The sequence below is a fragment of the Phasianus colchicus genome, chromosome 11 (genome assembly GCF_987193195.1).
Source record: "Phasianus colchicus chromosome 11, bPhaCol1.hap1.1, whole genome shotgun sequence".
NCBI classification, from domain to species: domain Eukaryota; kingdom Metazoa; phylum Chordata; class Aves; order Galliformes; family Phasianidae; genus Phasianus; species Phasianus colchicus.
In genome coordinates this window covers 6,929,238-6,942,462 of record NC_143446.1, presented here as the reverse complement: position 1 = coordinate 6,942,462, position 13,225 = coordinate 6,929,238, and the positions used below count along the sequence as shown (strand labels likewise).

Here is a 13,225-nt window from a genome sequence, read left to right as displayed (position 1 = left end):
TTGCTTTTTAAGTCATCAATAAATAATACACAGCTAGTCAGATCCACTAGCAAAAAGCAAGAGCTATGTCTGGTATGGAGGATGAGCTGACTGAGGGCAATAATGTGCTTCAACATACTGCTCTTTAAAAGTGAATTTCTGTTAATATCTGATTACTCACTTGTTAAATGAAAGCTTCAGCTATTGCTAAAATATCTGTTAGAATGAAAAAGAGGAAAATCTAGTATGCAAGACAGAAAGCCAAAGAAGTTTACTTAGACTGCACCGGGAATTGTAAATAAAATTAGGAAATTCCATGTTCTTCTGCATTGGAGGAAATTTTAATTGACAACGGGCCAGAAGATCCACGTTAAAATTCTTGGCCTGGACACGGGCATGCTAATCTTGGCAGCTGCTAAGCTACAGAGATAGGCTCTGCTGGTAGGATCTTATCTCTGATAAGTGGGAGCTATTTGAAAACATGGAAGCATGGATCTGTTGTCCCAACTGCAACTGGAGGGGGAAAACTCTTAGGTGTATAACTTGGAAGTCTTCCTTGTGGAAGAGTTATTCCCACCATAATTATGATATCCCAGAATATCATAATTAACACCATGTTATTTTATGATGTAAATATTTGGACTCAAAGTGATGTCTCCCTGTGAACCAAAGATGAAGATAACTGGTGCTTCTTTCTGGGCTGAAGAAGTTCCTTAAGAATTTAAGTTAGTTTTTGTAAAGGAAATACTGAGACATCAGTGTAGAAGTACTTTGAGATCACCCAGAAAGCTTGATGGAAAGGTAAATCATCCACTATTTACCAAATATACTGGCTTAGAGAACTGATACTAACTTATTTTTAATCATGAGAAATACTCCTTGCATGGTATTATTTGCTGTGTACCTAACGGTTAACTCTCGTGGTCTGGAATCTAACTAAAAAAGCCTATAATTGTGTATGTCTATTGGTTAAAAATATGTGGAAGCAATATGAAGTGATATTATTTTGCAACTAGCGCTCTCGCCAGTATCTGGCTTTATTAGTTTAGCACAAGAGGTGTTTTCTGATGAGTTGTCTGGAACAAGTAAGGCTGTTCGGTTTCTATCACACTTCAGAAACTTTTCTCTTGACAGCTGAAGCATTTGTCAAAATGCTCTACCTGGGTGCTCCCAATTCTTTATTACTCAGTGCCAGCAGCACTTCATCTGAGCGCTTTGCTACCAGTGGGGAGAGTTAAATGGAAGATGAAGTTTAGTGGGAATGAGTCAACCCTGTACCATCCCTCGCTCTGTGTACATTAGCTGTGACAAGGATGGATTTGAGTTGTGTCATTTCCTGTTTTCCCTACCTTTTTTTCTTCCTCTTCTTTTACCTCAGCAGTGAAGTATTACTCAGGCTGTGTGAGATAGCCCTAAGCGACGGCATTGACATCCCTGACTAGCAGAGCAGGGCTGTAACAAAACCTGAGTAACCCCTAAGTCTTTAACCCGTTGTGTTCGCAACTTGAGGAACATAAATAAATTTTGGTTCATCTTATCTAGGAGAACCTCCAATTACTTCTGAAATGGCATCCTAAGATATAAACAGTAGACAAATTGTATTTCTTACTGTTACTTTTTAAAGCACACCACCCTACATCTCGATGCACTGCCATTTAGAAGCACGGAGTACAAGTGAAGATCACCATCCCAAGATCAAAGCTAAAACCAGATTCACTGGACATAGGATGTTAGAATGATTATATTGACTTTGAAGAGGTCTATGTCTGCAGACATTACCTGGCCAAGATTTAGCTGACTTCATTAGTCTCTGATCCATACACTGAGCTCACAGAATGAAGCAAGATTAGGGAAAGTGGCATTTTTAACAATGGATATTCATCATCTTTCAAATACATAATAGAATACTGCACAGATCACAGGTCTTTTTCAGAATTATTTTGGAGTGATTTTTAATCTGTGACCAAAATGTAAGGAAAGTACATATGGTATGCTCAGGGACATGCTTTAGTGATGGTTGTTAGAGTTAGGGTAGTATGGTTAGGTTGTGGTTGGACTTGATCTTGAAGGCTTTTTCTAACCTGAGCAGTTCTGTGATTCTATATAAGAAGAAATGTTACGTTGATAACATGTCCAAATCCAGAAAAACTGCTGTGTCATTTTCTTTGTAAATCATCTTAGTGTCAGTGAACATCATGTTGTTTTTCCATTTTCAAAACACCTTCATCATCACCTTTTATTCTCTTCTGGCATGAACAGAATGTCCAGAATCTTTTTGCAGAGGAAGATATGTACTATAGAAAACTTACGTAGTGATAATAAGGTGAACTAGATAATATAACCATAATTCTGTAGCACCATCATCCCATTTTCCAGTCTTTTTTAGCTTCATGATACAGGTAAACCAGACAAGAAGAGTATTTCACAAGCTATAATCCATCATACCCACAGTGTCAGTTTTGCTTGAACAGCAGCAAATAATGATCCTAGATAACATTTCTCTTAATCTCACAATCTTGTTTCTGTCTGAGGTTAGGAATTCATACTTTCACTTATACAAATAGAAAGTATAAATTCACATAGAATCATAGAATCTTTTAAGAGGGGAGCTTTGAAGATCACCTGGTCCAGCTTCCCTGCAGTGAACAGAGACAACTACAGCTCCATCAGATGCTCTGAGCCCACGCAGCCTGACCTTGAGTGACTCCAGGGACAGGGCATCCACCACCTCTCTGGGCAACCTGTGCCAGTGCCTCGCTGCCCTTACTGTAGAAAACTTCTTCCTTATAGCCAATCTAAATCCCCCTTCTTTTAGTTTGAAACCATTTCCTTTTGTCCTATGTCTTGGACCCCACCAAAGAGTCTGTCCCCTTCCTCCTTACATCCCCTCTAGTTATTGAAGGGCTGCTCTCAGGTCTCCCTGGATCCTCCTCTTCTCCAGGCTGAACAGCCCCAGTTATTGAATGGCTCTAAGAAAATTCAACTTCCAATAATTGTAGGTGAAAGCACATTAAAAGAAACCTTTTTTTTTTTTTTTCAGAACTATTTTTTCCAAACTCCTTTTTATGACTGATTTTTAAACTTCCTACATGATGACACTTACTTGGCATTACATTGATCCAGTCTAATCTTAGGTGATAATGGGTCTCCCAAGAGTTATTTTTTTAAATAGCAAGTAGTTTATCAAACACATTGACAGCTATGTTTTCAAATTTTTCCATTTTTTTTCCAGTTAAAATACTTGTCTTGCTTTTAAATAGAAAAATCAGTAGAAGCAATATACAAGTCAGAGCAGTCTTGCAGATGGACGTACCAAAAAGGCATCACAGCAGTAACCACTCAAACTCTCAAGCTAATTTTCAAGTACAGTGTGTTTGTCACTAGCAACTCAGAAAACAAAAAATCCTACACCAAGAACCCCCAGTCTCACAACCTATTTGCCAACTGTTCAATAGGAACAACACTAAGTCCATTTCCTGGTATAAAACTTTATCTAAGCATTAGCTTCGTAATTCATAGTTGAGAAAAGCTTTTACAAAAGGACTTCCTGCTAACAGAAGGAAAGGTGGGGAAGAGGGTTTTGTGTTTGGTGTTACTCAGAAAACTTTGTCACCAGCCATATCCCTTAAGAGCATGTGAAACTCAGCCTGAAGCTCATGGTTCCAGCTCATGAATTAATGGTTTCGTTTTACATTTTGATGACCAGAGAGAGAAGGGTGCAGGTACTTTCTCTCTGGGGAAAACAGGAATGTGTTCATGAGAGACGTAAAAAGGCAAGGAATCCCACAGACTACCAGCTTGTAGCTGTTATCAGATACGACGCAAATGGAGGGGGTGAGGGAGAATACCTGGCAGGAGACCTGCTCTGAGGAGGGACTGCCTGACGTGGCAGTGTGGATTTCTTTGTGTATCATTCCTTTCAAGTCCGTATCAGATTTTGTCGAGCTATTAACATCAGGTGTTGCCACATCGCGCCCGCTATCTCCTCAAGCAGTATCTTGATGAAGATAAATAAAAACTGAAGAACCTTATTTGACTTTCAGGGACCGTGATTAGATTTGTGGAGCCGTCAGAGAAAAATACTGAGGAACGAGCAAGCGAGATACAGGCTTTGAGCCGCATACGTGGAATCCACTTTTCTAGATACTTTTGCAAAGCTGAGAGGTTTTGGCAGAAGCTTATCCTAGGAACAGCTAGATGGGATATAAGGTTTTCTCCTAGAAGAACCCCTCAGTGGCAGAGAGCCAAAGTATCATGACACCTTGTTTTATTTCAAAGAGCTGTCCCTGCAGTTTGAAGAAAGGCAAGGGCCGTGCCTTGCGGTTAAATTTGAGAAGAGCATTTAATATAGTGTGAGAAGCTGTCTCATTGTATCTCTGGTGCCCTTCCTATCCTATGTCCAACTATTTGTCAAAGGTGGCAATTGTGAAGGTATATTGTAAGAATTGTTTTCTACTGCTGTTTGGTTTTTGGTCTCAGAAGCAGTGATAAATAGATTTAATGCATGGTAAGTCCTGAAAGTTAACAGAGCTAAAATAAAAATACATAGGAGAAAATATTTTTGCTTCGTTCCTCTCAGCTTTTACTGATGCTCTCAGACTTGGGTGTTCATTTGCTATTCTGCACAGCATCAGTCACTGAATGAAGGGCATTAGGTCTTCTGTCCTCTAATTGAAGTGATGCAACTTACCAAGGGAAAGAAGAGAAAATCTCATTCAGCTTGCGCATGCTGACACCACTGCATGAGCAGTGTGACCATTCTGAATGACTAACATCTCAATTTTTCTTTACTCATTTGATACATAATAGAAATAGAAGCTGTATTTAGAAAATAATTGCTGCACGTGGTCAACTTCTTTACAAAGGTGAAGTAAAGAGCAACTAACGTTTCAGGTGAGAAAGAATCAAAATGATTATCAAACTCTGTAAAGAAAGGTGAGGAACCTCCTGCTTTGTGGGAGTGCACAAAAGGTTAAATTTATGAGAGAAAAGAATTTATGAACTCTTCATATGGAAAGGAATTATGAGTTAGAATTTGGAAGAAGTGTTTCTGAACTTTAAAATATTGAAGGTAAATGGTTGTACTGGGTACAAGCTGGGATGTTTCTAGCATTCTGTCATTTATCAGCATTCTCTTGGCTGTCTTCATAATTAGTCCTTAGACAGTCTGCATGATTTTCTTTAGACAGCTATTTCTAGGAAAATGAAATGGTGGTTTGATTGGTGTATGATTAGTCATGTTCTATGCTGATTTCCTGGCCGTTTTTTATTAGAAATGGAAAATTTCTTACAGTGAGAAAAAAGGCTTAAGCTACCAATGGTAGTAGTATTTTGGGATAGTCTGTGTAACAAATCTGTCTGATGCTGACTTCAATTTCAGATATTATTTTACACAGATTTACTAATGAAAAAATATGAGGAAAAGCCATCATCTGACTGTGCTGATTAAGTTGATGATACAATCAACTGAAATATGAAAGACAGTCTGGAATGAGTCACTTCTAGTGTGGGACACAGTCAATTCCAGACTCATTCACAGTTAGTTTGCCATAAGATATGCAAAAAATGTTTTGACTCTACCTAACGCTTTTTACAACAGCTCTATTAATATCGCTACTGGACATCCACTGGTGGTAAATAATCCTTCTTTTCGCTCATGTTCTTGCCAACTTTAGATTTCCGTGTTGGTACTTTTAAGATACACTGTTTCTCACACTTTTTAAAGGGTTTGTATGGTTTGTCTTTGGCAGCATTTCTCCTTTTATGCTCTTTCATGTTCATTTTGGTTTTCAAGTCAAAGGGCACTAAGTACTATTTTTATTTTCCTCAAATTTCAAAGTTCTGGTGTTAAGACAGTCCTAGCAAGCTACTTAAATGGTTGTATTGTTTTGAGATTATTGGCACACTTAAATGAAATTAGTGGCAGAGTAATTTTCTACTTACTTTAGATAGAGATAGCTGCTTTTCAGCCTGCATGTGCATTCTTTGCCTCTCTCTTTCAGGAGAGCTTATGAACAGGAAGGGACCAACTTTCATATAGTCTGATAGTAATAGGACAAGAGGGAATGGCTTTAAACAGAAAGAGAGGAGATTTAGATGAGATGTTAGGAGAAATTCTTTACTCAAAGAGAGGTGAGGCACTGGCACTGCTTCCCAGAGAGCTGTCCTTCCATGTTCTTCTCCAGAGTGAAAAATTCATAGTTCTGTCTGTGGTTTTGTTTTCTCTGATCTATAGTAGAGATGCATCTGCAAGCCCTTATAGGAGACAGGTATTTCCTGATCCAGGTGATGCAATGTCAGATGAAATTAAGAGAGTTTATGGCCCCAGTAAGACAGAAATCAGTATCCACTGTCTCCCTGTTTGCATGTGCTTCACACATAGACCGAGTTAGAGTTATTTCTGATGCTGCACTAAAGGGTCCCTGGCCTTGAGCACGATGATACTGGTACCATGCTGTGAAGCAGAGTGTCTGTGTGAAATCTTGGTGAAGAAGAATGCCCTGCGGATGGGAGTATATTTCATGCTTTAAGTCAGGACAGCTTTGGCACTGAGTGCTTTAGTATTCTGGTGCAGTGTTGTGCGTTAGCATTACCTGTCCACACTGGGGGGGCACACTGTGCTCCAGTCTGCCCTGGAAGATGCATTTAGAAAGCCATATGTGCTTCAGTGTTGAGCACCCGGGAAGGTACACAGCATACACAGCACTGACTGGATGAGTTATGAGCCAGAAGGGATGCTGAGCTGAGAAAACTCATAGCAGGAGGGAAACCAGCTTTCTGGCCATGTCAGCCTCACAGCCACCTCTGCATTTGCTGAAACCCACACACCCAATCCCCTTTAGTTCCTGCTGCTCCAACGGCTCTCCAGGGCTTCAGCTTGCCACCCTCACCTGACACACCCTACAGATTTTCTACAAAACTAAAGGCAAAGAAAAAACATGTTATGTTCCTTATGGCAGTGCCCAAAGGTACTATATCTGAAGATAACATCAACAGAGAGAGCCAGCGCAAGTTCTCTTCACACAAACTATTTCCCAGAGGCTAATGGCAAAGGAGAGAGAAAGAGAGAAACAAGTACTGACAGTTTACTATAGGAACTCAAAGAAAAAGTGGACAAAGCTAAAAGAACTCCAGTTCTTTGTTAGCATCTGATCCAGTTTAGTGCACTCGCTGGTGCATACATTTACTTTCCATGGCTGACGGAGCTGGATATTGTCATTTGGTAAGAAACAGAGGAAATAGATTTAAAATTTGTCACCCTTCAAGCCTCGTACCATCTAGGAAAATCAGTCTGCTACATACATGAAGTCTTAATCTAACATGAAAAGTAGGAGCTGCTGGCTAAAACCTCCAGAGGAGCAAATCCTGTTTTCAAAAGATTCAGTGTTTCCTCTTTTTAACACAGACCAAGTGCTGAAGTGAAGGGGTAGAGTGCTTCTTTTGGCTCATGGAAACCACAGGGAAGGCCTCCTGTCCCTACCCAAAGAGTACTTTCAAAAAAAGAGTCCAGGTACCAAATATCACAGTGCAGTGAAATTATCAAATCACCATTACCAACTTTTGCCCAGGACAGATGGTTCAAACCACATGTAGCCTATTTTCTAATGCTGTAGAAGCAAATTAATCTCCAGCTGAATTTGCAAAATACTGCACTGAAAGAAACTGCAAGGAGGATGTATGAATAAGAACAAAACCAACACAAGGGTTTGTGAGTGGGAGGCTGAGAGTCTGGGCTAGAAGAGTCAGAGATGGAAAGGCAAGTTTGATGGCATAGTGCAGTAGGCCCAAGTTAGGCAGTTGTATTTGAGTGATTGTAGCATGTTTCCTCAGAAATACAACCCCAATAGGTGTCAGTATGGGAGAGTTAGCTAGAACATCTTAGAAAGTATTATGTAAAAAACGACAAAAGCCATCAAAACTCTTTCCCATCTGTCTGTCCCCTGCCCACACCCCCAAGTGTTTTTTGTCACCTAAAAGGGACCCATAGTGCTTGGGCTCAACTAGTATTGGTCAAACTTCCCATCTTCAGGTGAAGCGAGCCCGTTTAACTGCCTGTACCCAGCCCCAGATGAGACCAGAAATGCAGTGGCTGGTTGGGATGGCATTTTGTCACCTGGAGCACAAGGCCAGCACATGACACACAGTAGCCTGGTTCTGGACCACTCCAACTGCTTGCTCAGCTCTTTCCAGGGGCACTGCTCATTCTCTCAGAGATCCCTGTCTGTAAGTGGGATGGTAATGGAATAAACCAAAAGGCAATAGAGACTATTTACACTTTAGAAAAAAAAGCTCTACCTGGATAGATGACGTTAGGCCATTCTGCGGTTTGTATTTATGTTTCAAGTCAATTGGGAGGATTTGAATGTTAGAAATATTTTGTTGCAAGTTTGAACATCTGACCAGATATAGGGCCAGACACTTGAATGCAAGCAGTGATTGAATTAGGACCCAGAAATGTATCCCTGGCTAGTTTCAAATTAAAAAAGGAGAGCTTTTAAAAAGGTACAAATGAGACTGAAAGAATTTATGTTATTTTTCCGGTTACTGTGCTATAACTCCTTTTCCGTCTCCTAATCTATCTTCTAAGCATACTACCTTATGAATGAGTGAGCAATAAAAGAAGTATGCAGTGGTTGAGAGAGAAACTCAAGATAACAAGATAATGCAAAACGTAAGCCAAAGTCTGAGCAGAGCTGCAAGTTAAGATGTAGATCTGAATATAAAAGTTTCTTGCATCTGAGTTTTATGGGCAGCCATTGGGTGGATGGTTTGCCTGGAAATTTAATTTTAAAACAGTAGCACATAATGTGACACAGTACAGGCTAAGTTCACAGCCATCAAAATCTTAGATCTATATTTTCTAGGGGTTTTTTATCCTGGACACATCACTGGATGGACTGAAATAAAACCAAAGCCATTTTAATGCCTTTGAAATCTTTTTTTTTTTTTTTTCCCTCCACTGAAAAGGGGCAGAGGAAGACCAGTGAATTAACAAAACAGGTACCTACTAACCTAAGGTTAGGTAATAGCAATTCCTGTGCCTCGGTGACATAGGAACAGCCATGAGTAATAAGCTAGTAGAAAGCAGCCGATGCCTGCATGGTAACTTTTCCTAAAGTCTAAAACTGAAAGTGGGGGATTATAGCAAAAGGCTAATTCAGATTTCCATGTCACTGACCTCCTCCTGCCTTCCAGGCTGCCCAGGTTTGGGGCTGCACAGATCTACTGAGAATTCTAGGGAAAAGATATGAGGCCACACCCTGAACACAGATAATCCCCCAGTGGGCTTCCCGCTGCTGCCATCTGCATGGCTAGGCAGAATGCAATCACAATTGTTCTGTTCTCTTTGCAAGCCAACACCAGTGGGAAATTAATTGCTTGAATGATTCTCTCAATTAGTATGTTCTCTAGCATTAACATAGTATAGCCATGAAGTGAGGGCAACTATTGGGCTCAGGACAAACAGCAGGGTCTAAGCTGGCATCCAGTTCTAGTTGGCTGTGACTGGGGCTGGTAAGCAAACAGCAGGAGGGAGAAGATACAGGGATAAAGTTTCAAGGAATATGAAGGATGAAGGGAACACGAAGTTTGTGGCTGTCAAAAGGGAAGTAGTGACAACTCAGTCTTAAACATAAGATGTAACATAGAAGAGAATGTGAGACAGGATGGAGCAAGTCATGATATTAATATTTTGAGAGGCTTTTACATTATTACGGAGGTAGATTTTTATTTCTTTTGTTAACAAGAATCGATGACAAAACATGAATGGAATTCCTTCTCTTTACTCTTACTCCTCATGCTTTAAGACAAAGGCAGTTTTCTTGAAGAGTACCCTGGGCATTTTTTATGCTCCATTATCCATGTGACAGATGGCAAAATGCTCTAAAGCTTCCAGAAAGAACTGGGAAGACTGTATTACACTATACATTAAGCAAAGGCAAATTTAAGGCTATGGTATACTGAAATAGTATTTCCAAAAAGATTTCCAAACTGGAGCACTAACTTGCAACACTTTGAACAGATGATGCCCAACAGAAGGATAAGCATTGATAGCATTTATCTGCTTGTTCGCATCTTGCTCCAGCTTACACCATTTTCAGGTCAAAGCACCCAAGTGTGCTTTATTTTGGAATCTCTATTTGCAAAATCAAGGTCTGGTGTCTGTTGCTGAGTTGAAAGGGAATTCTGCATTTGGTATTTTGTGTAAAGTTGCTGTTGTAAAGGTGGGCTTTTCTGCTAGTTCCTTACTTTGCTGCCATATGCAAAAAATTGGAAAACAGACAAATCTGAAGCACAGTACACAGTAAAACTCTTTGGCAAATGAAGGAGAACAAAAGCTGTGGTTAATAAGGATCTCAATTTACCCTTGGCCCATAGGCTATGAAATTAGGCAGTCACCTTCCCTGCTTAACCCAAATTGCAAGTGGGGAATTGGCTTTGCGTGTAGAGCTCAGCTGACACCTGCAACAGCATCTCCAGGAAAGCAGAACCCACAGCTTTGGTGGGAACCCAGCTTATGTCTGGTGGCAGTTTATGATGGAGAACAAACCCCTCCACATGCATCAGATAACCCTGGCTTTGTTTTTTTTTTCCACTCTGATTTTTAAAAGTGTCTAGTTTTTATTAAAGCGTTATTCTTTGTTCTTCCAAATCCAGATTCTGGAAGAGAACATGAAGTTAGAGTGCAAATGCCATGGGGTCTCGGGATCCTGTACCACTAAAACGTGCTGGACAACTCTGCCAAAATTCCGGGAGCTGGGCTACATCCTTAAGGACAAATACAACGAAGCAGTTCAAGTGGAGCCAGTGAGAGCAAGTCGCAACAAGCGTCCAACCTTCCTCAAAATAAAGAAGCCACTTTCGTATCGCAAACCCATGGATACAGATTTAGTGTACATAGAAAAATCTCCCAATTATTGTGAAGAAGACCCCGTCACGGGCAGCGTGGGAACGCAGGGGAGGATGTGCAACAAGACGGCCCAGCAGTCCAATGGCTGCGACCTGATGTGCTGCGGTCGAGGCTACAACACACACCAGTACTCGAGAGTGTGGCAGTGCAACTGCAAATTTCATTGGTGCTGCTATGTTAAATGTAACACATGCAGTGAAAGAACAGAAGTATATACCTGTAAGTGAGTCCGTGGCTGGACAGGCTGACCGTGTCCCTGCCATGAGTACATTTGCACATGCGCTCAACAAACCTACACAAGACTGTAGCAAAGACCTGCTCTCCCAGAAGAAATGCTGACAAATGGATCCCCATCTTTCCTTCTCACGTTTGTGGATGCATATTTCAGACTCTTAACAAAAATCAGCCGAGAAACAAATCATAAAACCTCAAACTCCACTGAGCACCCTGCCACATGAAACAGAGAGATCACATCAATTTATCTGCGCTTCTCTAGCAAAAAAGCAGTGACTGCCTTGTGAAGAGACACCAGAGAAAATTTTCTGACCGCGGCAACGAACTCTCGGTTTGGAAAAAAGGATGGTCAAAAACTTGTGTGTAGAAGGAGCGGGGAGAGTGGGGGACAAACCCTGAGACACGGGCTTTGCACAGGAGGCGATGGACAGTGCCCCGCTGTGACTCGCCCATGTGAGCGTGCGGATGATACAGATGTAGGCTTCTACACGTGTGAAAAGCTTCTGCTGGTCTTGCCCATCCTTCCACTTCATAACATTTGCTACAGCGAGTAGAACTGTTGAAATTTTCTGTAGACACTGCTTTATCTGCCTTTTGTGTGCGTGTGCGTGCTGCAGATTTAGCACAGGGATTTGGGACACTTGGGACATAATAATAGCAATATTTAACAATTTATTCAGATAAAACTAATATTAATTTATTTAATTAAAAAGAACTCTACCGACATTTTTGGAACTATTCTGCAATTAAAGTAGATAGCTTGCTTTCTTTGTGGAATAATTTTCTAGAAACAGCAAGGTAAAACTGGAGCTGTATATATCATTCTTTCCTAGGATATTTCTAATAGTTGGACTTGCAGGATGTGTTCTACCGTACTAGATGTTTAAGTACAAAAGTTGGCATTTTATATATATATATGTACATACACAAACACACTGAATTTTTTCTTTTTTTTTCTTTTTTTTTCTTTTTTTTTTTTTCCCCTGTTTGCTGCTAGTTGTCTGGAACAAAAGGTAGTGGTAAGGGTTGCAAATCTTTACCAGATTGGGTTTTTTTTTTTTTTTTTTTTCCTTCAATTAAAGAAAGAAACATTAATAAAATCCTGTTTGAAATATGTCTAAAAATAAGAAACTCCAGACAAACTTCCATCTTTTGGAAAATCAACCATAGGATAAGAGAGTATATTTTGTAAGAGACTATTTTTATATAAATATTTTATTTATACTACGTCTGCTTGTTCAACCTGTACTTTTTCTCAAAACAGGCATACAATTTGTAATTCTTTGGCTATTTAACAGAGAAAGGCTAATTAGCTTGTGGACACAACAGCAGCAAGCTGGATACATTCAGCTGCAATTGGTGGATGTGTCAGAAAGCAGAATGAACTTTCTCTCCGGATGTGTGTACAAACTGGCTCTTTTCCTGCAGCTCAATCTGCAGAATATGCAAAACAAGAACATGGTATGTAGCATCAATTTTGTCACATGGCTTGAATTAATGATTGGTATTAACTGGATGCTCGCTTATCCCATTCAGGAAAAAAAGTCCGAATTAGCTTCCCACATGCATCAGTCATTAAACTCTGGCGTTATGACTAGCAAATGTGCTGTGTGTGCTGTCAGTTAAACCTCTATATTGTGTTACTGTCAAATTTGATTTTAATCAGTGGAAGACTGTAGACTGTGACTGTAAAAACTAGCGTGATACACATCGTCTGCTTCTCATAGATAGGATACAATGCTTACTTTTTGTCCAACTCTCTTTGGCATTTACATTATTCTTTCCTCCAAAAGGCTGGAGCTCAAAAACCCAAAAAAACACCTAGGCAAATTTAAAGACTGCTGTGTTGTTTTTCAGAGCCCAGTTAAACCTTCTTCTGTTCTCTTTATGGCATTTCCTTTTTCATCACTGTTCATTTCTCCAGATATAAGAGGAGCAAATATTTTTCTGCTTTTGGAAGCTTTCTGTTCCTCTTGCTGGATTCTTTTGTGGCTGATAAAAACAATCCAATTTTAATTTTTTTTTTTTTTCTTCCCATTGGGTAGGAACGTGGCCCAGACTTACTGATAATGCTGATAATACAGGATCTCACACCTTTAGTGA

At 40.1% G+C, this 13,225-nt stretch overlaps 1 protein-coding gene across 1 annotated transcript in view; it reads left to right on the top strand.

Moving 5' to 3' along the window:
• Nucleotides 1-12,062, top strand: part of WNT7A (Wnt family member 7A) — a 32,405-nt gene extending 20,343 nt beyond the window's left edge. Inside the window, exon 4 of the mRNA XM_031608643.2 lies at nucleotides 10,636-12,062. Within this exon, the coding sequence (XP_031464503.1) occupies nucleotides 10,636-11,115 (480 nt within the window). The 3' untranslated portion in view covers nucleotides 11,116-12,062. The remainder of the gene's footprint in view (nucleotides 1-10,635) is intronic.
• Nucleotides 12,063-13,225: the final 1,163 nt, after the last annotated feature.